The following is a 24012-nucleotide window of genomic DNA, read 5'->3' as shown; positions in this document are numbered from 1 at the left end:
ACATTAGAGAACATTTTCTGCCATTTTATGGGGAATCATCTTCCTGGTGAGACGGTGCAGTGGGCATGTTGTTTCAGTGGGCATGGACTGACCTGGACTGGATGTAAAGCAATGTACATCAAGCACATAGGGGCAAACTCACATTTAAAACTGGTTGGGGACTTGGCAGATAACCAGAAGGACACAAGAGAGGGACAATACAAGTTGGGAAGAGGCTACACGTTACTTTTCCTTTCCAAAGCTTGTTTTGGGGGCACGTATAAACCAATTAGGGTCAAGTAGACATAGTAACATAGTAAGTAAGGTTGAAAAGAGACACATGTCCATCGAGTTCAACGTTTTTTTTTCTTTTCTTTTTATTAACTACCTGCCAGTTGATCCAGAGGATGGCAAAAAAAAAAACCCCATCTGAAGCCTCTCCATTTGAATATTTAGGCGGAACCTCTTTTCTTCTAATCGGAATGGGTGACCTCGTGTCAGCTGGAAAGAGCTACTGGTAAATAAAGCATTAGAGATATTATTATATGATCCCCTTATATATTTATACATAGTTATCATATCACCCCTTAAGCGCCTCTTCTCCAGTGTGAACTTCCCCAATTTGGCCAGTCTTTCCTCATAGCTAAGATTTTCAATACCTTTTACCAGCTTAGTTGCCCTTCTCTGTACCCTCTCTAATTCCATAATGTCCTGTTTGAGTGATGGAGACCAAAACTGTACGGCATATTCTAGATGGGGCCTTACCAGTGCTCTATACAGTGGAAGAATGACCCCCTCCTCCCTTGACTCTATGCCCCTTTTAATACAGCTCAAGACCTTATTTGCCCTTGATGCTGCTGACTGGCATTGCTTGCTACAGCCAAGTTTATCATCTACAAGGACTCCAAGGTCCTTTTCCATAATGGATTTGCCTAGTGCTGTCCCATTAAGGGTATAAGTGGCTTGGATACCTTTACATCCCAGGTGCACGACTTTACATTTATCAACATTGAATCTCATTTGCCACTTAGCTGCCCAGATTGCCAGTTTGTCAAGATCCTGTTGCAAGGATGCCACATCCTGGATGGAATTAATTGGGCTGGATAGTTTTGTGTCATCTGCAAACACTGATACATTACTTACAACACCCTCCCCTAAGTCATTAATGAACAAGTTAAATAAAAGTGGACTCAATACCGAGCCCTGAGGGACCCCACTAAGAACCTTACTCCAAGTAGAGAATGTACCATTAACAACCACCCTCTGTACCCGATCCTGTAGCCAGTTTCCTATCCACGTGCAAACGACTTCATTAAGCCCAACAGACCTTAGTTTAGAAAGCAGTCGTTTGAGGGGCACAGTATCAAACGCTTTGGCAAAATCCAAATAGATCACATCTACTGCCCCCCCACTGTCCAGAATCTTACTTACCACATCATAAAATGCAATCAAATTCGTCTGACATGACCTATCCTTCATAAAGCCATGCTGACTGTTGCTCATAATGCCATTCATAATAGTAAAAAGATTATGTGGAAAATATCAAGCAATGCAAGGTCAAGGTGCCAGCTGAGTCAGCATAGGACCAAGCACCAAGGTCCTCAAGTAGAAAGAAAATGGAGGAGCTGGAGGATCAGATTTGTTGGGTGATGTTAGAGAGCCATAACAAAAGATTGCCAAAAGCCAGTATAAGCACTACCACTGTAGGTTGAATATCAATAATGTATATAAGACAATGAAATATGGAGAGGAGGGTATACTCACAGTTCACCCCAGTCCATGGGTGCACATTCATAAGAGAAACCAAAAAAAGTAAATCAAAAAGTAATAAAAAGTACAAAAATATTTATTAGGATAAAGGCCTTTCCTCTTTTTCTTAGTCCTATGGCCACATATCAGGAGGCATAATACACTAGTGCAACCAAGAAGATAAAAGCAGAGATATGATTGGTTGTTATGCATAATTGCCTCTATTTGCTCTTTTTGGGTGATGCTGCTCCTTAAATTTTAGGTTAACCATGTGACTCTCTTGCCTCTACCCAATACAAGAGGTGCCACCCGTCTTTTCTCTGCAGTGTGCCAAGGAACTCACACCATGTGCAAGGTTATATAGTAAATGGCCCATATTATAGTTCAGCAAAGTGACCGCAAAAATTCAGATCTTCAGATCTGCAGTGTAGTACAGTATATGCGGAATTCTTATTAGTTGTTCATTCAAGATCTGACTGGACTTTGTGAAGGAACTGCCCTTAACTAATGAGAAGACTCCTTTATGTGCACCTACCATCATTATACCACCAGATCCACCTTGTAATGGTAAAGAGCTCAACAAGGTGCAACCACTCAAACTTTTGTTTAATAACAATTATAATGTCTGTAATACAGAGGTCAATACTGACTCCTCCTGGTCATGCGCACAGGGAATTAGCTTGTATAAATACATTAACATGTCTCTTTGTCATGAGTATGGTATAGCAGCAAGTCTTCTCCTAACAGGCTTCCACCAAAGTGCCACCTTTCCATTCCAGTGTTTAACACCAAGGTGAGGCATCATTCCATCTCAATTGCTAAATCCAAGGTGCCACCTTTCCATTCCTGTGTGTAACTCCAAGGTGAGGGAATCTTCCATTCTAATGGCTTCCACCAAGGAGACATCTTTTCATCCAGGTTTGAAACAACAAGGTGGAAAAGTCTTCCATCTCAGTAACTATCTTCAAGCTTGAGGCACCTTTTATGCCAAGTTGAATCTTCTTTCCATCACAGTAGCTACTAACAAGCCAAGGGGCTAACACTTCAATGAACCACTTAGCCATTGCCAGGAGGCAGACAAATGAGGCGTATAATGATTGCCGGGGTAAGCATAGCAGTGCACTTATTCCATCATTCCATCACTTTGCTTTGCAAAGATCAAGTCCTTCCATCCCTCCTCCTATGTAGAGCCGCTCACAGGTTGGTCTCAGGTTTGCTACTCACAATGAAACGTTGGGAGTTTGGGGGGATGAAGGTCTCACTCAGTTTCAGAAACGGGATCCCACAAACAGTCACCACCAGCTGAGTGTCGGAGCACTGGAGGCAGAAAGTCAGATTGGATCTAAGGGGACGTGTGACCGATTCTTCACTCACCAGTGTCCAGACACCATAGGGGTTGCTGAGGTATTGAACAGGAGGGCCAGGGCGCAAATACTGTTCTAAAAAGGCCTGAAACATAGAAAGAGGGTCAATATGAGTATGTACTCGCCATTGTAAGGGCCAATTTCCCATCCCTGATGGCCTGGCGCTTTACCTGGGGTGACATTTGATGGGTCAAACACAGTGTGAGATGCTGGATTATCCCCTCCATGCTGTGCAGGTGAGCTTGCTGGGTTGAGCGTAGGTAGCGCTGCAGGCTCTGGGCAATAAGTGGGAATATGCTCTGGGCTGCCTCCTGTTGATGCAAAGTGTTGGCTGATTTCCATTCCTCGTCCTGTTGTACCAGGTGCTTCAGCTGAGAGAAGGCATCATGCACCGACATCACTAGCCTGTGGGCACAGGGGAAACCAACTGGTCATTAATAGGTTTGCATTGCTACTAACCCAAGCTCTTACCCACTGTCTCTCTCTCTCTCTCTCTTACCCCCTCATTCCCTCTCTCTCTCTAATCCATTCTCTCTTACCCCCTCATTCCCTCTTACCTGACCTCTCTCTTACCCACTCTCTTCCTCATACCCACTCTCTCCCTCTTACCTGACCTCTCTCTTACCCCCTCTCTCTTACCCACTCTCTCCCTCTTACCCGCTCTGTCTCTTACCCACTCTCTCCCTCTTACTTGACCTCTCTCTTACCCACTCTCTCCCTCTTACCTGAACTCTCTCCTACCCAATCTCTCTTACCCTCTCTCTCCCTCTTAGCCACTTTCTCTCTCTTACCCACTTTCTCTCTCTCTCTCACCTGCTCTCTTTTACCCACGCTCTCCCTCTTACCTGACCTCTTTCTTACCCACTCTCTCCCTCTTACCTGACCTCTCTCTTACCCACTCTCTCCCTATTACCCACCTTACCCACTTTATCTCTCTCTCTCACCTGCTCTCTCTTATCCACTCTCTCTCTCTCTCTACTACCCAGGCTCTTACCCACTCTCTCTCTTTTACCCTTTCTGTCTTACCTACTTTTTTTACCCATTTTCTCTTACCCGTTCTCTATCTTGCCCCACTCTCTTTCTCTTACCCACACTTTTTCTCTTACCCACTCTCTCTTTTTCACCCACTCTCTCTCTTACCTGCACTCGCTTATCCCCACTCACTCACACTCTTACGCTCTCTTTCTGCACTTTCCCTTCTGCTGTTCCATCGTGCCCTGTTCTTTCAATCACACATGGGTCTCTATCCTGTTCTTCAGCTTCTGTAGCCAAAGGGATCTGCACATATAGCAAGGCCAAAGCCTGTCTGGGCATGTCCGTGTGCCTATGTGTCACGAGGCCTGTCCTGTCTTGTTATTGGTGCTGCTGTGTTTGATTGAGAGCCGGAGCCCTACTGTCTTGCAATGAGGACTCAACAAGGGAACCATTTATACAGTAGTTATCCCAATCCCACATCTACTCTAATCTAATGTAGGGGAATCTGGAGACAGATTATGTTCAGCAAATGATGCCTCTATACAAGGAAAGGACAGATTTTATACCAACAGTGACCAAACAGACCCTTCTCACCTGGCTTTGCGCCTCCGGACTTTCCGTGCATGTTCTGCCTCTTCATAATATCTCTCTTTGTAATTGGTGGATGTTGAGATCAGAGTCTGTGATTGGCTGACTGTGCTGCTATCAGGACCTGCAGAGAAGAAGACCAATAAAATTATGACCTTGCCCTTCCCAAACAAACCACAGTCTTCTGGGGCCTCCTTTGCTAAAGGTCCCATCCCAGCGACTTTGATGTTGCTGCCAAAGGCTCCCAGTAGGTGATTATCTTTACTTAGCTACTAGTGGCCCAGCAGTCATTCATAACTCTGTAATACTGAAGTGTCCAGCCAATCAGTTTCTGCTGAACTCTAAGGCACTTTATTTACACATACACTATTATCTGTGTACAAAGTCCAGGAGTAAATAACAAAAGTGCCAACAAGAACGTTACAGTTACACATTTGTGCGGGTTGGTGCCTATATGAGATGCAGAATTATATGTCCAATAATATATTTATGTATATTTTATTGTATATATTTTTTGCTCCTTTCCTCAATTAATGAGCCCCACTGTGTAAACCTCTTATACCTCTAATCCCTCCACTCACCATCAACATTGTACACTTTTTTCCCGTTGTGGTTGTCGTGCCGGGACCGCTTTCTGACCACAGGTGGAGTGGGGTGAAACACAGGGAAGTCCTTGTAGTAATTCTCCAATACAAACAGGGCAGCTCTCTGTATACTGCACACAGAACGCACCAGTTAAACCAACAAACATGAGGATGCACAGCTACACATCACAACTCTTGCCCCTAATTTATGTTTCTGCTGATTCTCCTTATTTCTTAATGTTCCAGGAAACATTTCACTTCTTCTCCTCCTTTCATGCTCCTTGTTTCATGGTCTTTGTTTCTACCCTACAACGTGTCTAAAAACAGTGGTGTAACTACCGGGGGAGCAGGGGGTGCGATTGGGCCAGGGCCCGCACCCCCTCAGGGCCCCCCGGCAGCTTGCACGCCACTGGATTCCGTGCAGAAAATAGCGTATGGAGGGGGGCGGGGGGCCCGGCTGCACGTTCCGCGGCAGGGCCCGCCCCCCTCTAGTTACGTTGCTGTCTAAAAACATCTCACGCCTCCTACTTTTCCACTTTATTCTTTCTGCTCCAACAAAATATCCAACTTCCTGATCTAACTAGCAGTTCATTCTTCTTATCTTCTTTTGCTTAAACTGCCAATTCTCTTCTTTTCCTACCACATTCTCTGATGCAACTTACATTCCATTTCTTCTCATTCTTCTCTACTTTGTTTCTTCTCCACCAAACATCCCACTTATTTTTTGATCGATTGATCCAATTAACATTCCATTTGTTCTCATCCAACAATTCTCCCACTTTTTCTCCTCCATTCCTATTTTCCTGAAGGAACATTCAATTCTTACTCCAACATACCACTTCTTATATTCCTTTCCTACTCAGTTTCAGATTTCAAATACATTCCTTTCTTCTCCAAGTTCTCATCCCATCCTACACTTTGTTTCTACTCCACCAAACATGCCACTTCTTGACCTTTATTTCTACACTTTGCTTCTGTTCCAACAATCACCCCGTCCTACAACTTTTATACTACTTATTTCTACTCAACTAAACATCTCACTTCTCTTTCTATTCCACTTTTTGTATCTGCTCTATCAAAACTTCCCACATCTTTTCTTCCAATTGGCTTTCTTCTCATTGTTTTTCTACTTCAACAAATATCCCACTTTTTCTCTTTCTTTAACAGCGAGAAGAAAAGGATGTTGAAGCAGAAAAAACATCCCTCTTTCATTACTACTAATTGTATCTGATCCAGTTAACATTACATTTGTCATCATCCTTTTTACATCTTGTTTCTGCTTCAACAATCATCCCATTCCTTCTCCACTTTTCATACTTCTTGTTTCTACTCAACCAAACATTGCATTTCTTCTTTTCAAATTCTTGTTTCTGCTCCATGAACCATCCCACTTCTTTTTTCTCTTTTCTCCACTTTCTTTCTTTGTGTAATTTAATGTATAAATGCCTACCTGCAACAGACCAATATCTTCCTTGTTACAACGTTCCAAAGGAACATGACTATTTTGCCCAGTGAGTGATTCTCCCCAGATAAACCTGAGCCACCAGTAACACGATTAACCGATCCATCTACCATAATATACAGTACAACACGTGTATAGTCCAGTATAACACAAGCTCCTCCATACTCAATCTCAACTGAGTAAAGATCAGCCAGGCAACTCAAACCTTTCTACACCTAGTTTCTTCCCACTGGGTCCTTCCTACACATACCTGAGGGTTCCAAGGCTGTAAAATCGCGTCTCTCCATCACTGCTCCGCACAACCTTCAGAAAAAATAAGGGTTGCAACTGGCGGAGCTCAAGCAAAATGAGAGCAAGGTAATGAATGAAAATGAGAGCATCCACCAATGAGACTGCATATTCCACCACTCCACGTAGGTTCTTCTCTTGTGGGCCCAGGACCCTGACACCATAGAAGAGCCAATAGGAGGACAGAAGGAGGAAGAGCAAGACTAATAGAAGAGCATGGAATTCAACTAGTCGAGGAAGAGCACAACGTGGAGGACGGAGAAAAACAGCCCAGCTAGCCAAAAAAAGAAGAAGCAGCTTAAAGGCCAAAGAAATATAAAGCCCCTCACAGACTACACCACAGGGTTCCAGCTGGGACCCCCAAAAAACATGGGGGAGCACAATAAAAGCTGGCGGGGTAAGGATAGCAAAAAGTCCAAGAACACAGCTCAAGTAGAATCCAATCATAATCCAGGTTTTAGGTGCAGCATTGTCTGGGATACTGGAGGTTCCAACTGGGGCCAAGTCCTCAAATGATGCACTACGCTCTGATGTGACGGCTGTGGTGGTCTCACCCCAATGATCATCCTACAGAAAGGATTGGTAGGTGGTGTTATTCTCAGTGAGGCAAAGGAAAGGTCTAAAATGTAGCAAAGTAGGAAGGCATGTGTAAGGCATTTAAAGGGATGACAGACCAATAGATGGAGTTAGAAGGAAGGCTGGATGGAGCATAGGTGAACATATAGGGAGGCTTATATATAATAACTGGAGAAAGTTGGGAGTCAGTTGCACATTTTTCTCACCTGTCCATCCTCCTCCTCTTCTCCGCGCCCCGAATCCTCTCCCAGCAGGGGCTGCCCAACCATAGGCTGAATATTCGCTGATTTCTGCCCATCATGACTTCTCTCTCTGCAGAGTTAAAAACGGTCAGTCTGTTGGTTGAGTTAAAAGGGATCAGTCCTTAAAGGCATAATTACGTAAAAGAGGCGCTATGAAGGTACAGTGGCATCAATACAATCACATAGTGTAGGTCCCTTGCAACCTGGTCAATAGCAGGCCCCCAATTTCCAAACACCCGTCAAAATCACTTGTCACATCAGCCTCCCCATTTCTCCTCCGCTGCTCATATAATTGCTGTTTATATCAACCCCCTGAGGCCCCACTGTTAATAATGCAATTGCTGGTGGTAAAATGAGGTTCACACCTAGATGTCGATGGGACATAACTGCGCTAAAACTTTTGTGAGTCTGGTTGGCATTGTTTCAAGTGTTTCTCGTGAGAGTCACACGTGCTCCTGAATCTTTATACACAAGTGTGTTGCGACTATTGACACAAAGCACTGGGGGAACCCTGGGAGTACCACTTGGTCCAGAGGCAGCAGTAGCTCCATGGTTTCCCTGTGCCAATAGGTGCAACTGCCCTCAATTTGGAAATTGCCACGTGTGGCCTCAAGTCCACAGCCATGGCCTCCTGCTGGTCTCATAGCAGCTTCTCAATCCCATCTTGGAAGGCTCCTTTCCTATGGAATTCCACCCCCCCAGCTCCAATTCCCCTTATTTATTCTGCAACACAATCTTCCCAATTCATACCAAAAATAATTGTCTTGGTCTCCTCAGCCTAAACACCCCATTTTATTTCCAAATGACTCAACACCCCACAAACCATCTGCCTTCCCCAGAAGATCTTTGCATTGCGTCTTCCATGGAATTCCCTACAGGATCCTGGTAGAACAAAGCCAAGGTATCCATAGCCATTCCTCACTGCTATTCCGATTTATTTGCACAGGTACAACCAGCGGGAGGCAGGATACTCAGCTTAAGCACCGTGCTGAACTATAACTCCCAGCGGGGGGCTCCAATATTAGTTCTTTGGTACCTTTGGTGGCGACTCCGAGAGTGATGTGAATATCCCGAGTGGTTGGATTCGGTGTCCATATCTGTGGGAAAATAACAGGACAGGCAGCAGGTGAGGCACATAATAATCCTACATGACTAACAACCCTATGGTCAGACCAACTGCATTGATAAAATAAAGAGGTTTCCTGCTTGACCCCTGGTTTGATATGACTTTCCACCACCTTCCCTTGCCTCAGAGGACTAAGAAAATCACAGTAAGACATGTTCCTTTCCTCTATACAGGTATGGGATCTGTTATAAGAAAATCCGTTATCCAGAAAGCTCCGAATTATGGAAAGGCCGTCTTCCATAGACTCCATTTGAAATAATCCAAATTTGTAAAAATGATTTCCTTTTTCTGTGTAATAATAAAACAGTAGCTTATACTTGATCCTAACTAAGATATAATTTATCCTTATTGGGGGCAAAACCAGCCTATTGGGTTTATTTAATGTTTACATGATTTTCTAGTAGATTTAAGGTATGAATATCCAAACTACAGAGGGATCCATTATCTGGTCCTGAGCATTCTGGATAACAGGTCCCATACCTGTATATACACTTATATCAGGGCATTGGTTTGGTGTTTACTATAGAAAAGGTTTCTATACCAAGGCATTGGGAAATACTGATAATACTTTTCTGCGGGGTTCAGTGACTGTTAGTAACACCAGTGATTATACAGTGAATATAAATAGTTTAATAGTACCCCCTACTGTAAAATACAAGGATATTATATGTCACCAAAGAGTTTATCCTTATATTTTAAAAAATTATAATTCACAAGTGCCAGTGAGTCATGTGACAAATGACATCACTAAACCCTGATTATAAGCAATGACATCACTAAGCATCTTTTTATAAGAATATAATTTACACTGTGGCTCTTTAGGAAGGCCGAGTGCTTTTATACAGGTCATGGAACTCCAAGGATACTTCTAATATCCTCATATTTTACAACAAGGGGTAATTTATTTATTATAATCATAATTTATTTATTATAATACACAAGTTTTAATGAGTCATGTGACAAAAATTACATCACTACTCACTGTTTATAACTGATTACATCACTACTCACCGTTTATAAGAATATAATTTACAAGATATTCATGGCTTTTGTGTATTATACCATTATAATAGACAAGATCCATGAATAACCTGTAAATTATATAGTGAATAAAGTACCCCCTCTTGTAAAATATAAGGATATTATAATATACCGAGGAGTTTCATGACTATATAAAAACACGAGGCCGAAGGTCATGGAACTCCGAGGTAACTTCTAATATCCTCATATTTTGCAACTGGCGGTACTTTATTTATTATAATACACAAGTTTCAGTGAGTAATGTGACAGAAATGACATAAGAACTCACCGTTTATAACTGATGACATCAGAACTCACCGTTTATAAGGATATAATTTACAAGATATTCATAGCTTTTGTGTATTATATCCTTATAATACACAAAAGCCATGAATATCTTGTAAATTATATCCTTATAAACGGTGAGTTCTGATGTCATCAGTTATAAACGGTGAGTTCTTATGTCATTTCTGTCACATTACTCACTGAAACTTGTGTATTATAATAAATAAAGTACCCCCAGTTGCAAAATATAAGGATATTATAAGTTACCTCAGAGTTCCATGACCTGTATATATGGTCATGAAACTCCTCGGTATCTTATAATATCCTTATATTTTACAATAGGGGGTACTTTATCCACTATATAAACTGCTCTTAGTGATATAATCAGTGATAATCAGGGTTTAGTGATGCATTTATATGGTCATGGAACTTCTCAGTGAATTATAATATACTTCAATTTTACAATAGTCGGGATATTGGTATCAGAGGAGAGAAACTCAGCACTGTTGTACAGAGCGGCAAGATCAGTATCAGGGGAGAGATACTCGGTACCATTATCGATCAGTGTCAGGGGAGAGAAGGGGAGACAGTACTACAGTTAGAGCAGGGAGTCATTAGCATATGGATTCTCAATATAATAAAGTTGATTCCACCCTCCCAGTATAACATGGAATCCCTATCAGACCCATTATAATAAGAAGTATCTTCCAATACCCCCTATGCAACATAATAAGGAATCCCTCCCAATACCGAACAACCCCCAATAACAAGATAACCCCCATCCCAATATAATAAGGAATTTCTGGCAGTATCCAACACAGCACAAACCGCCACAAATAAATTCCTCTCAAAGCGTCATCCAAACTGTGAGTAACCCCCACCCTAATTTAGTAAGGAGCCTAAGGGCTCATGCTGATAAGTATTTCACCCTGCGTTCCCCAGTAGTCAGATTTAGGTGGCTCCGACGATGCCGCAGGGAAGCGCAACACAGGGGCAACGCAACATGATGAGCAGGGGGATGCAGGGCGAAGCACAGTATGAGCCCTAACCCAGGAGCATGCACTTAACCCCCAACCTAGTAAGAAATCCCACTGTGGAATCTCATATGCAGGTAACCCCCGTCACAATACAATAAGGAATGGCTGATACAGCCCAGCAGCAAATTCAGGAATGCAGGTGCCCCCTCCCATCTAGGTAACGCATCATTGTCGTCCCAGTTTTTGTATCATATTGCACAGCCCATATGCTGCATGTAGATACTCAGTACTGCTGTACAAAGGTCTCCCTAACCCTTACCTGGTTACCAGTGACTCCCCTATCCTGCAGCCTCAATGCTGAGCTCTCTGTGCAGAGCAAAGACTCCCTGCAACTCACCTAACCCGCCCGGCTGCACCTCCCTCCCCCTCCAGGGGTGCGTCTCTCCCTCCCACATTCTCTGGCAAACACACCGGTCCAACTTAACAACCTGAATCACTGACACCGACCGGCAACCAGCCAGGAATCCATCCCAGCACCTTCTCTCTCCTATTCTATAGCAACTGTTATTGATATTGTACCACTGACTGTAAATGATAAGGATATTAAAAGTCACTGAGGTCTTCTCTGGCCATATAAAGGCACAGGACTGCAGGTTGAGTTATACAGGAAACTCTGAGTATCACTCATGTATTATAAGAGATAATGTACCCCCTACTGTAAATTATAAGGATGTTTGAAATCACTGAGGTCTTCTCTGGCCATATAAAGGCACAAGACTGCAGGCTGAGTTATAGAGGAAACTTTGAGTATCACTCATGGATTATAATGGATAATGTAACATTACTGTAAATGATAAGGATATTAGACGTCACTGAGGGTTGTTCTGTGACCATATAAAGGCACAAGGCTGCAGGCTGAGTTACACAGGGAACTCTGAGTATCACTCATGTATTATAAAGGATAAAACGGCAGAAGGCTGCAGGCTAAACTAATATAAAGGCCTGACCATAGTGTGTGTGATTGTGATAGGGTCCCTAGATTATAAATCACTGGGGCAGTGACTGACAAGAATGTGATAGGGACCTTATATTTTAAGCTAACTGGGGCAGGGGCTGATGGGAATGTGATAGGAACCTTAGATTGTAAGATCATTGGGGCAGTGACTGATGGGATTGTGATAGGGACCTTAGATTGTAAGCTCATTGGGGCAGGGACTGATGGGAATGTGATAGGGACCTTAGATTGTAACCTCACAGGGCAAGGACTGATGGGAATGTGATAGGAACCTTCTATTGTAAACTCACCGGGACAGGGACTGATGGGAATGTGATAGGGACCTTAGATTGTAAGCTCATTGGGGCAGGCACTGATGGGATTGTGATAGGGACCTTAGATTGTAAGCTCTTTGGAGCAGGGACTGATGGGAATGATGAAGAGTCTCAGTACAGCACTGTATAATGTGCTGTCTAAATATAAATAGATAATAAATAAGACAGAGGGGTTGGGAGTGAGACACCCCACAGTATTTTCATGCTGTAGGATTAAGGCTGCAGTGGAGCCTGTGGGATATTTCTGTTTGGCCACAGACACATATTTGGTGGATCTGAGGGGTTGGTGCAATGTTTGCCTTACTCTTAACGGCTCAGTCCCACCCAGACATTCTGTGAATTCCTCTGACACTGAGGTATTTCAATTGCAAAAATCATTTCTGTCACATTCCCTGGGGCCCTCCAGTTTCATTCAGTTCGGCAGTTTATCTGGCTCCACTACAGCCTGCCCTATATCCCACCATTCCCCACTGCCTGTCCCACTGTTCCCCTTCTGCCCCTTTGCTCCCTGATTAGTGACGTACTAAGGTGCTCTCTATTCACAGGACCACATACTGCAATGAATTCTATATGCTGCAGCCTGCACAGATTTATGTGCAGCCATGCACATCACTGAACAGCTGATGATGAATATGAGGCTGTATAAAAGGAGGAAGGTGCCTAGCTGTACAGTACAAAGACTAGAGAGTTAGGAATCAGCGGCTGGCGAGGCCCCATGGGAGCTGTAGTCCAGCAAATGTAAGAATGAGGAAACACAATCATATCAGAAAAATAAAACTCCCCCACTAGAGAAACAAACTTCTCCCAGATTGTGGCTTGTGTTGTGCCCCTCCCCATTTTGGCTCCTGGGGATAGGAAAGGGGATTCTGGGAGTTGTAGTTAAAGCACATTCTAAGGGACATGTGACCCAAGTGCCCTAAACCCAAACCAAAGCGGCACAACGAGATCCTGTGGGACCTCTGCTCATACTGCACTGAATGCAACTCACAGCGCCCCTACCGGCTGCAGCTGATACAGCGCCAAATCCCTGATAGAATTCACTTCCCGGCAGGCTTTGCGCACACGGCTAAAGCCCCAAGTGGTGGGGGCAGGGCAGACAGCAGCTCGTCGAGCTGATCGATTCGCGTTAGACATGAGTGTGGAACCATGTTGGGAGTTCTGCTGATTGGTCTGTTCTTGCCCCAGGTGCTGAGTGAGAGGGGCACCCCCGAGGGTAAGTAAGTTCAGGCTTCTGGGAAGCTTAGGACACTGGCACTAAATTCTGGGCGTATGAGATCGGGGAAGTCTTTTTCCTGGAATGGAATATAGCCACCCACACATATACTGGCAACTTATACACTGGGGCCTGGGGGGGCTGATACACTGGCAGCTGAAGAGCTAACACTCTAAAGCAGCATCTTGTGTAGCATTGGGACACATTCCTGCAGGGGTTTCTGCTCTCATTTCTACAGGGGGAATTATCATTTATATTACATTTCTCTTCTTCCTCTGTCTGTTGTGTATGAATCTGCCTGACACTGTCTGTTACCCCTCAGTAGACTCCCGCTGGCTCCACTACCTGAATCAAATCCACACTGCTGTGCAGAGACACTCGCCCCCCGATAGTCACAATGGCACCTGCTTCTATAGGTAATGTATCAGTCACCCTACCCACCCCTAAAGCTTTCTGCACCAATCCGCATCACTGTATCCCTCCCTCCCTGTCAGTTTGGTGTGCATCCCTGCATCTGTCGGGTGTAGGGTTGGTAAAAATGATGGTTGATCCCAATGTTATTAATAGGGAAAAATATAAATATATAGGAAGATCTGTATTTTTTTCCAGAAAAGGTGGCAACTCTAGTCGGGTGTCCATCTCATTCCCAGCTTCTAACTCAGTTTGGTTTAATAGTCTCTCCTCGTTGGTTCCCCTATAGGGTGCTGCAAGAAGACCTGGAGCCATTTAGATCCGGTATCTCTCGGGACCTGATGCAGAACGTTCTTAGTCGAAAATTGGGGACCCATTATCAGATCATTAACCATCGGCTGTACAGAGAGGAGGAGTGCATGTTTTCAGCACGGTACATCTGGGGGGCACGGATACCACTATAGGCTCCAGCACAGTGGGCTCTACCATAGAACTCGTTCTTTGTGCTCTAGAACATTCTCTGTACAATCCTGGCACCAGAATGTGGTCCAGAACCTTCTCAGCAGGGAGATGTGGAGCTTTGGTACATTGTGTGATATTACAGGATGGAAATAGAAATAACCGTTTTAGTGGATTATTTTGCAATTTTGCCATTGTGATGGTACCGCTAGAGAAATTTGTATTGAATATGTGTTCCTATAAACGGGGTCTTAGCCCAGGGAACCCTTACGTACCTCAGAGCACCCTATCTCTCATTGTCTCCTCTGATCTGATACATCCATATTCCACTGTCCATCCAGACTGCTGGGGTGACCTATTGGCTGTACAGGTGGAAAGTAGAAATGCAAAATACATGGGCAAGTGGCCCATATATAATCCCCTATATAATAGGGGAATCCCCCCACTTCCCAATCGGTTTGTAAAGGAACAAAACCCAGAGCCAATCACACATCTCATTTGTTTATTCACTCAGGGAATCGGCCTGTGACTGTTACTGGGGAAGTTTCCAAAGAACTTTCACAGCAGAATTAGAACCTGCCCCATTCAGCCCAGTTTTAACCCTGACATTGAGGAAAATCTCTTACTCCTAGTGGTATGGCAGCTCCTCCCTTCATGTCTGTTCCTCTCACCTCTCCTTTTCCTCTAGATGCAGCGGAGTGGAACATTTTCTGCTGGAGCTGCTTCCTAATCTCCCAGACATGGAGCTGGTCATTAATGTGCGAGACTATCCCCAGGTCCCTAGCTGGATGAATCCTGTGATCCCCATCTTCTCCTTTAGTAAGGTGTGACAGACATAAGGACATACTGGAGGGAGGGGATAAGCCTGAGCTCTTTAGGTAGATAGGGGAAGGGACAGACTCGATGGGACAAGCATAAGACATTACTAGGTAGGATAAGACTGAGCTCTTTATGTAGATAGGGGAAGGGACAGATTAGATGGGACAGACATAAATCAGTACTGGGGGGGGGGGGATAAGCCTGAGCTCTTGGGTAGATAGGGGAAGGGACAGACTCGATGGGACAAGCATAAGACCATATTGGGGAGGGGGGTTCGATAAGCCTGAGTTTTTTAGGTAGTTGGGGGAATGGACAGACTAGATGGGACAGACATAAGACAGAATTGGGGGGGGGATAAAATGGGGGATGGACAGACATAAGCTGCTAATATGAAGTTAGAGGGTAACACAGAGCTGTAAGTAGAGGTCCGGGAGGGTAATTTATGAGTGTTTTCTTCCTCATTCTCACAGACATCAGATTATAATGACATTATGTATCCAGCCTGGACCTTTTGGGAAGGGGGACCTGCAGTCTGGCCCATTTACCCCACTGGACTGGGACGCTGGGACCTTATGAGGGAAGATCTGAAGAAGTGAGTGTCTGCTGTGGGGTACCATATGTAATATACACATTATATGGGCCTGAGGAATTGACTGTATTATATCAAACCAGGCACATGTGCTGTACAATCATATGTTATACAGTATGTGAGCACATCTTATAGAAAAACTCATTGTATGTAGTAATGACAGTTGTATGGTGTGGGAGAAGGGCTAAATTATATTTGGGTGGTTCCTATAGACTTTAATGTACATTATATAATTACATATGTGCAAAACCAGAACTTGAGTCCAAGAACTGATGTCTCTGCAGGGCGGCGGATCTCTGGCCCTGGGAGAAGAAAATCCCCAAGGGATATTTTAGAGGTTCCAGGTAAGACCCTGGGAATACGAGTTTTTTTGGGGGGGCAGCAGGATTCAATTTGGCCAGAGATACACACTATGATATGGATCACCCTTTTCCTGCTGGGAACCCCCCTTTGCCTAACCCACAGCACTCATTATCTGAGGCACAGCCTGACAGCAACCCTGGGCTAGCAGTAGCTCCCCAGCCTACCCTTTCAGAGCTTATTTCACTAACCATCTAACCATGCCACTACAATAAGGAAGGTGGAGAACTTAAAGCTGATATTAATATAATGCAACATGACATACAAAAAATATGTGAACGCACACAAGAAGTGGAAAGAAGAGTCAGTGACAGAGGATACCATCCAACCCATGTCCAATATGCTTCAGTCTATGGCCCGCAGACTAACAGAAATGGAGGCCAAAGTGGATGATTTGGATAATTGACTGAGGCAAAATAATATCAGAATAATGGGATGCCAGAGAGAGTGGAAGGTCGCAAACCAGAAAATTCTTGGAACATTGGCTGAAAGAAACTTTTGGCGCCAACACCTTCTCTACATCCTATACCATTGAAAGAGCCCACAGAATACCAGGGTGACCCTTGCCACCAGGGGCACCCTCGAGCTCCTCAACTTTAACGACAGAGACAAAATCCTACAAGAAGCCAGGAAAAAGGGCGATCTCACCACTCTAATGAAAATGGCAGGAAATCTATCCAGATTTCTCTTTGGAAATCCGGAAACAACAGCTGAAGTTCACTGACATTAAAAAATGGCTACAGAACCTAAATCTTCCATATGCCATGATATTCCCAGCAAACCTTCGAATTGTGGATGGAAATCAGACTCATTTCTTTAACTCCACAGAGGAAGCTGCTGCATGGCTTGATACCAGGCAAGCTACGTCCCCACGGAGATGATCTAGGAAAAAGAAATGAAGACTATCTAAACACCGAAACAACTTTACAACCGGCTCCAATAACCGCAGAAAGGGCAAGGGACTGACGAGCTACTACTCTTAACTTCTGAAATACCTATCTGGACTCTGGTCCGCGCTTACCAGGTTAATCTTACAGTGTGGGTATATATCTACTGTCACAAATGTGGGAAAGATGGTGGATGGGGAGGGACAAAGGGAATGTTATGTTAATGTTTTTATGCATGTTGATACTCTCATTTTCTACATAATCTCGAGGGGTCTCCATACTCCTAGCCAAATCATGCCTATTTATCTTACACCACATTATCATGGACCCAGGAGGTAGATTTTTGATCAAACAAGGGCAAATACATGGTAAACTACTTACAATAGCCAATATTTATATCCCCCCCCTCCTTACAGTGAAGATTTCCTTCACACCATAATGAAGAAAATAGCATCCATCCCATTAGCCCCAGTACTAATAATGGGTGACTTTAACAGTGTCATGAATACCGACCTGGACAGGCTACCCAAATCTACAAGATACGATTTATCCATGGCTAAATGAGCTGACAACTTTAACTTAACTGACCTTTGGCCAATCACTCTCCCATATTAACCGAACTACAACTGGGCCCAAAGGCAAAGGATAGAACACCTCAACACCCCGATAGTCTGGGATACCCAAAAGGCCTATGTAAGGGGGGATAAGGATAAGAACGCTCCTCTCACAGCTGTATTTGAATCAATCCATCAGCAAAATTAGCCTAGTGAAACTACAAATCCCCATGCATGTGGGAGGCCCCAACATGTTTCTATACTATCTAGCAGCCAAACTAACTACTGCCTGGTGGTGGACATCCCCATATCTGGACAACCCAACAACATGGATAGAGGCTCAGACTGTGGGCTCCTATGAAGGTCTTAAAAACTTTCTTTATAGAGACTGCACATATACAAACAAAACAACTCCAGCCATGAGAGGAATTGTGTGTTCACGGAAAACAGCACTTAATCTATTCCCCAAGGACTGCAAGGCGACTGCTCAACCTACACCCCTCTCTGGTGGAAACTATCCCAGAACCTGAGCATCTTATTGGATAAAATACGTGATAGATATTTTACAATGATCGGGCATAATGGAATTTGACACACTCAAGAAAGCCTTTGCACTCCCCAACACCATGTTCTTCCGGTATCTATAATTAAGATGCTCCCAATTTTCTACTACCCCAATTGTTACCTCCCCCAGGAAAGTGGAGGAACTGGCTCATTCCTTAACACTTCAAAAGCCGTTATCTATTTTTTTTATGCCCACCTAACCAGGGCGAATTATTGCAAGCTACCCGGCCTCCTAGAACAATGGTGAAGAGACATCCCCATGCTGACTGAAGAAGCGTGGATAGACACGCTGGACTTACTATTTGACAAACTAGTTTCGGTCATGGACAGACTAATACAATTTAAACTCTTACATAGAGCTTATATTACCCCAAACAGACTCCACAGGATTTCCCCTACATATGTGAATGAATGCCCCAGATATTACCTCTCCCCCTAGGTGGCGCCACTTCCATTCCTCCCACTCAAATAACCCAACACCCTCTTGTTCTCATCTCCCCGCAGGACCAGCCCTGAGAGGGACCCCTTGATCCTCCTGTCCCGGGAGAGCCCTGATCTGGTGGATGCAGAATATACCAAGAACCAGGCTTGGAAATCAGAGCGGGTGAGGCTGAGGGTGCATGGGTGGGAGTTGTATAGATGGACACTTTCGGCTTAGGAGACACCTCACGACATTGGACATAGACCTATAGACCCAGCTTTAAACTGCTGACCCCACATCCCCAATAATATACAGTGAGAGCAGAACTATTGATAACAGGAGCCAAGCTCTGCCCAACTATTATAGTTAACTGCAGTTATGGTGCTTCCAGACACCCCCACCCCCCATGCACAGGAAGTAGAGACAGTCACACCAGTACCAGGAAATACACTCCCCCATGCAAAGGAATTAGAGACAGACACACGAGTACCAGGAAATACACTCCCCCGTGCAAATGAAGTTGCGACAGTTACACGAGTACCAGGAAAAACACTCCCCAGTGCAAAGGAAGTAGAGACAATCACATGAGTACCAGGAAATACACTCCCCTGTGCAAAGGAAGTAGAGACATTCACACCAGTACCAGGAAATACACTCCCCCGTGCAAAGGAATTAGAGACAGTCACACGAGTACCAGGAAATGCACTCCCCTGTGCAAAGGAAGCAGCGATTGTTACATGAGTACCAGGAAATACACTCCCCATAAAGGAATAGAGAGACACATAGATAGTCAGTACCCAGGACACATTGTGGGCAGATCTTATGTTGTACCCCTCTCTCCAACAGGACACTTTGGGGAGACCTCCAGCCAAAGAAGTTCCCCTGGTGGATCATTGTACTTACAAGTGTGTGTTCTTATGTTCTTCCAGCCCCCCCCCCCCCAGCTCCTCTCCCTCTTTCAGTATTGTTCCTTCAGTTCTGAATTCCCATGGTCTTCTGGGGGAGTCACTGTCTCTTCTCTGGGTTCTCATGCAGTCAGTTTTCTGAATTTGATCTTTCGCTTCTGTTGGATCCATATTGCCTATGTTCTGGGGTAATGTTAGTCAGCTCTCCTGCTCTCTCCCTCCACATCACACAGACCTGTGATCCTTTCCATTAATTCCCCAGGTTATGCTCTCCATATTACTGTGTGCCATGCCCCCATGTGTTCCCTTCTGCTGTCCCACGGGCAGACTCATCTTTCTCATCCTGTATCTTCAGGTACCTCTTCAATTTCCGGGGAGTGGCTGCCAGTTTCCGCCTGAAGCACCTGTTCCTGTGTGGCTCGCTGGTGTTCCACGTGGGTGACAATTGGCTGGAATTCTTTTACAATTGCCTGGAGCCGTGGGTTCATTATGTGCCAGTCAGTCCGGACCTTGAGGATCTGCGGTAATGTCAGCAGCATTGACTCCTGCTCTGCCAGAGCCCTCCTTTGCCTCATTCTAGTGTTCCTAATCAAATATTGGCTATTACCCCTTCCTATATTTTACCTCTTCTTCCCCCTCCCCCCATCTAACTTTCCACTCTCTGTGCCCCCTCCAGCGAGTTACTGCAGTTTGTAAATGAGAACGACGAGGAAGTGAAGAAGATTGCAGAAAGGTAATTGGGTGGGGGGGCTGTTTGCTTTGTTGCAATGCTGTGCTTCTCCCATTCTCCCCATTAATAATCATTTCTACTACACACACACAGGGGCCACAAGTTTATCAGACAGTTCCTGCGGATGGAGGACGTATCCCAGTATTGGGGGTCACTGCTCACCCAGTACTCCCAGCTGCTCCAGTACAGAGTGCGTAAGAGGAAAGACTACAGGGAGGTGACTGTGCGGTCCCATCATACTGAACTCTGACCTGTACCCCTGGAATAAGCTGCTGCCCCCTTACTACCTCAGCCGGGGGTTGACATTCATACATGCCATGGGCCTTACAGCATTAAGCAGATAGTCCTTCTGCCCCGGGCAACTCTACAACTGCCTTGGTGCCACTGTCGGACTTGGGCTCAAAAGTATTCTGGGGCCCAAATTCTACAGTGGGGGAACAGTTTGGGGAACCCATCTCATTTATTGTGCATAGCCCTAAATACCCTCTGTACTACACCACTGCTTTTGCCCCGCTGTCCTTATGTAAAGTCCTCTATGCCCCTGCCCTTCCATCACCTTCTCCCAGACACTGGAGTAATGACGTACAGAATTATCTGTGTCAGGCTGCTGTAAACATTGACATACATATCAGTACCAGTACCCCTTGCTACACCCCCAGCATGGAGAAGTGGCACCTCTGGGGCAGAGTGTGGGGCACTGAAAACTTTGCATTTGTCAGAAGGGGAAACAATGGTGGAGGGGGGATAGGAAGAACCTGGTTCATTGGTGGGGTGATTTGGATAAAAACAAAGGGTGTGTGTGACATGTAACACTTGGGGTGACAGTGGGTAGCTGGGTTCTCCGATTGGTTAATCTGAAATGTTATGGGGGGGGGGTCAGAGAGCCCCATTTATTTGCAAGAGGGGATATCCGACACCACTGCACAAGTTCCAGTGTCTAGTACTGTTACAATACCCCCAGGGGCCCTTTTCCAGAAAAGGTGGCAACCCTAGGCCCAAATGGCCAAGAATGGGGGGGGTTCTCTCACTTTTTTGGTTGTGGGGCCAAACTCATTTTTACACTACTTAAAAATAAAAATTTTATACAAAATTAAAACTGATCCTGTGGATTTTCTGATTGTCTGTCTGGAAGTGAGCAGGTAACTATATGAAAAATGATGGGGAGGATTAGTAGGCAGAGCAGGGTTAATGGCAAAGGAGGGGGTTGGGGTTAAAAAGGGAGTGGCATCGGTGGGGGGGAGTGCTATGGTGTATAGAGGGGTTGGGATGAAGTTTATTTAGACAGGGGGTGAGGGACAGAGAGGAATGAGTAGGTGTTGGCTTAATGGGCAGATAGAGGGAGGGTGGGATTGGATTAGTTGGGGGACAGGGTTATGATGGGTGGTTCAGATCATTTTCCCTGACCTGCACCTATTGTCTCCATGGAGGCAGAAAGATGAGACCCAACAACACCAAACATATGCAGGTGAATAACTTGTTGGACAGGGAACTTACTCAACTGGAAAAGGATGTGCTGGCCAAGGGTGACACCAGAACTCATCCCAGTGGTCACGGAATCTTCCACCAAAAACAATCAAATACCACTGGAGGAAGCCAAACAACTCCCACTGAAAGTCTTAGCTCATTTTGAATTATCACTCTTATGTGTTATCTGTAATATGTTTTCAATACCACAGGATAATACCTGTCATGTTATATTCTTCTTGCTGTCTATTGCAAAACATCCAATAAAATATTTGAAAATGAAAGTCTCAGCTGCCTTGTCCAGCGCTAGAATAAAGGTCATAGACGTTAAGATTCTAAAAGATCTTGTCGTAGGAACAAGTTTATCGTGAAACGATTGTTAAAATGTATGATTTGTCCATCAACTAGAAAGACTATTTCAAGTGATATCGTCCAGTTGAAGCCGGGATAACTGGTTAGCTACCTGCTTGGCCCAGCAAATGGTTGGACAGTGGATACATTTCACTGTGACCAAAGAACATTTTCTATGCTGGTCGATTGATTTTCTGACCGATGTTGGATGAAAAGCGTTAGATGCACAATCGTACCATGCTAGGATTGCCACCTTGGCCGATCGCTGTGTCAATCATGGGGAATCCCTCCAAAATACCGGGCTGTCCGAGTCAAAATCGGACAGGTGCCAACCCTATTCCGTGCCCACTAACCTCACGATAATTTGACGGATTATTCATATTGCATGAACATTGGACGAAAAATCTTAACGTCTTTGGCCACCTTTACTCCCTCTAACATTACTACACAAGAGAGCAGGGCTCTCACATCTCTTATTCTACCAGCAAATAAAGGACACAGTGGACTATCACTACAATATGACCACACTGCTCAATGATTGCAACACATAGGAACCTTTAATGAGAGACCCAACAAGTGACAAGAAAAAGTGATAAATTGCTTAAAACAACTTAAATAGGAGGAAGCCATCAATTAAGCCTTATACCACCCCCTGTACCCCAGAGACGCCACCCCAAGCCTATACAGACTCCCCAAGATACACAAACAAGGAACCCCACTCAGGCCTATTGTCAGCTGCATCAACTTGGTGACTCGGCTTAAAAAATGAAGAAAAGGCACAGGATACATAGCAGATAACACATAAGCTCTGTACTACAATGGGATTCTTCAGAACTTATGCATTTTCTACTGTGTATCCTGTGCTTGAACAGCTGCCCCCCATGGCTACACAGCAGCTTGTTTATATAAACTATAGTAGTACTTATCTGTTATCTACTGTGTATCCTGTGCTTGACTGGCTGCCCCCATGGCTACACAGCAGCTTGTTTATATAAACTATAGTAGTACTTATCTGTTATCTACTGTGTATCCTGTGCTTGAATGGCTGCCCCCATGACTACACAGGACATAAGTTAATGACATCATCAGTCCCTCCCCTGACATCATCAGCCCCGTCACCAGCCCTGCCCCTGATGTCATCAACCCACACCAACATCATCCACCCGCATCCTGCCCATTTTTCCTGAAAAGGTGGAAACCCTAACCTTATCTTGTTACCAGGTCTGGACTGAGAATTAAAATAGGCCTTTCACGAGGCCCAATCAGCCCCCACCAGCCCACTAAATACTGACTTTCTATGGCACCTTATAGCAGCCCCTCTGGCATTTTCCAGAACCCACAGACTGCCAGTCCGGGCCTGCTTGTTACCCCATACCAGTCAGTTCTGTACATTTTCCTCCAAAACTGCACTGCCATTTACCACCTTTTATATTTGCATTATTCAGTGTGTGCTCATTGCAAAGATTACACATCCAGTCAGTAATGGAGATCCAACTTTTAATCAGTGTACAGTTCTACTTCCTTCCTCTACTTTCTCCCTCATGCCATTCCTATCACTTCCTGTTCCTGCCTCTTACCCAGCCTGCCCCTCACTTCCTGTTCCTGCTTCTTTCCCAGCCTGCCTCCCTGCCTTAAAGGTACAGCGTAACTTATACATGCAGATACTACACCACCAACCTAAGATATTAATCAATAAATAATAATAGAATGGGGGGTTGTAGCTTTAACAGTAAGGTTAAAC

The 24012-nt window shown here is 44.6% G+C and overlaps 2 protein-coding genes across 6 annotated transcripts; one reads left to right on the top strand and one right to left on the bottom strand.

Annotated features, from left to right (window-relative positions):
* Positions 1-1809: 1809 nt before the first annotated feature.
* vangl1.S (VANGL planar cell polarity protein 1 S homeolog) lies at positions 1810-11685 on the bottom strand. Of its 3 annotated transcripts, none has more exons than XM_018249022.2 (8): positions 11613-11685; positions 8844-8904; positions 7772-7877; positions 6952-7556; positions 5237-5370; positions 4662-4779; positions 3263-3497; positions 1810-3177 (listed from the first exon to the last, which is right to left on the bottom strand). In XM_018249022.2, exons 1-8 carry the CDS (start codon positions 11668-11670, stop codon positions 2923-2925), a joined length of 1572 nt encoding a protein of 523 aa, XP_018104511.1. In that variant the 5' UTR covers positions 11671-11685; the 3' UTR covers positions 1810-2922. The 3 variants fall into 3 exon arrangements, with proteins under 3 accessions (XP_018104511.1, XP_018104512.1, XP_018104513.1); XM_018249023.2 differs by having other exon boundaries at positions 11535-11662; XM_018249024.2 differs by lacking the exon at positions 11613-11685 and having other exon boundaries at positions 7772-7900.
* Positions 11686-13601: 1916 nt separating this feature from the next.
* On the top strand, positions 13602-21552 carry poglut1.S (protein O-glucosyltransferase 1 S homeolog). Of its 3 annotated transcripts, none has more exons than XM_041583175.1 (11): positions 13602-13757; positions 14080-14173; positions 14458-14601; positions 15316-15451; positions 15917-16038; positions 16320-16379; positions 18905-19004; positions 19668-19726; positions 20082-20249; positions 20403-20459; positions 20550-21552. In XM_041583175.1, the coding sequence occupies exons 1-11, from the start codon at positions 13691-13693 to the stop codon at positions 20704-20706; spliced, it is 1164 nt and encodes a 387-aa protein (XP_041439109.1). In that variant the 5' UTR covers positions 13602-13690; the 3' UTR covers positions 20707-21552.
* The last annotated feature ends 2460 nt before the right edge of the window (positions 21553-24012 follow it).

This window comes from Xenopus laevis, chromosome 2S (genome assembly GCF_017654675.1).
Source record: "Xenopus laevis strain J_2021 chromosome 2S, Xenopus_laevis_v10.1, whole genome shotgun sequence".
NCBI classification, from domain to species: domain Eukaryota; kingdom Metazoa; phylum Chordata; class Amphibia; order Anura; family Pipidae; genus Xenopus; species Xenopus laevis.
The sequence above is the reverse complement of the archived record's forward strand: the minus strand, read 5'-3'. Positions and strand labels throughout refer to the sequence as shown.

What these genes read in the sequence shown, in the direction of transcription:
- vangl1.S (XM_018249022.2), bottom strand. Translation starts at nt 11,670, where the DNA reads ATGTGGGAGGGAGAGACGCACCCCTGGAGGGGGAGGGAGGTGCAGCCG. An exon ending in TACAGCCTTGGAACCCTCAG is followed by an intron (nt 5,371 to 6,951) that starts GTATGTGTAGGA and finishes TTCTGTGTGCAG; the next exon opens with TATACAGAGAGCTGCCCTGT. An exon ending in AAAAGTGTACAATGTTGATG is followed by an intron (nt 4,780 to 5,236) that starts GTGAGTGGAGGG and finishes TCTTCTCTGCAG; the next exon opens with GTCCTGATAGCAGCACAGTC.
- poglut1.S (XM_041583175.1), top strand. Translation starts at nt 13,691, where the DNA reads ATGTTGGGAGTTCTGCTGATTGGTCTGTTCTTGCCCCAGGTGCTGAGT. An exon ending in GGATATTTTAGAGGTTCCAG is followed by an intron (nt 16,380 to 18,904) that starts GTAAGACCCTGG and finishes ATCTCCCCGCAG; the next exon opens with GACCAGCCCTGAGAGGGACC. An exon ending in CCGGACCTTGAGGATCTGCG is followed by an intron (nt 20,250 to 20,402) that starts GTAATGTCAGCA and finishes TGCCCCCTCCAG; the next exon opens with CGAGTTACTGCAGTTTGTAA.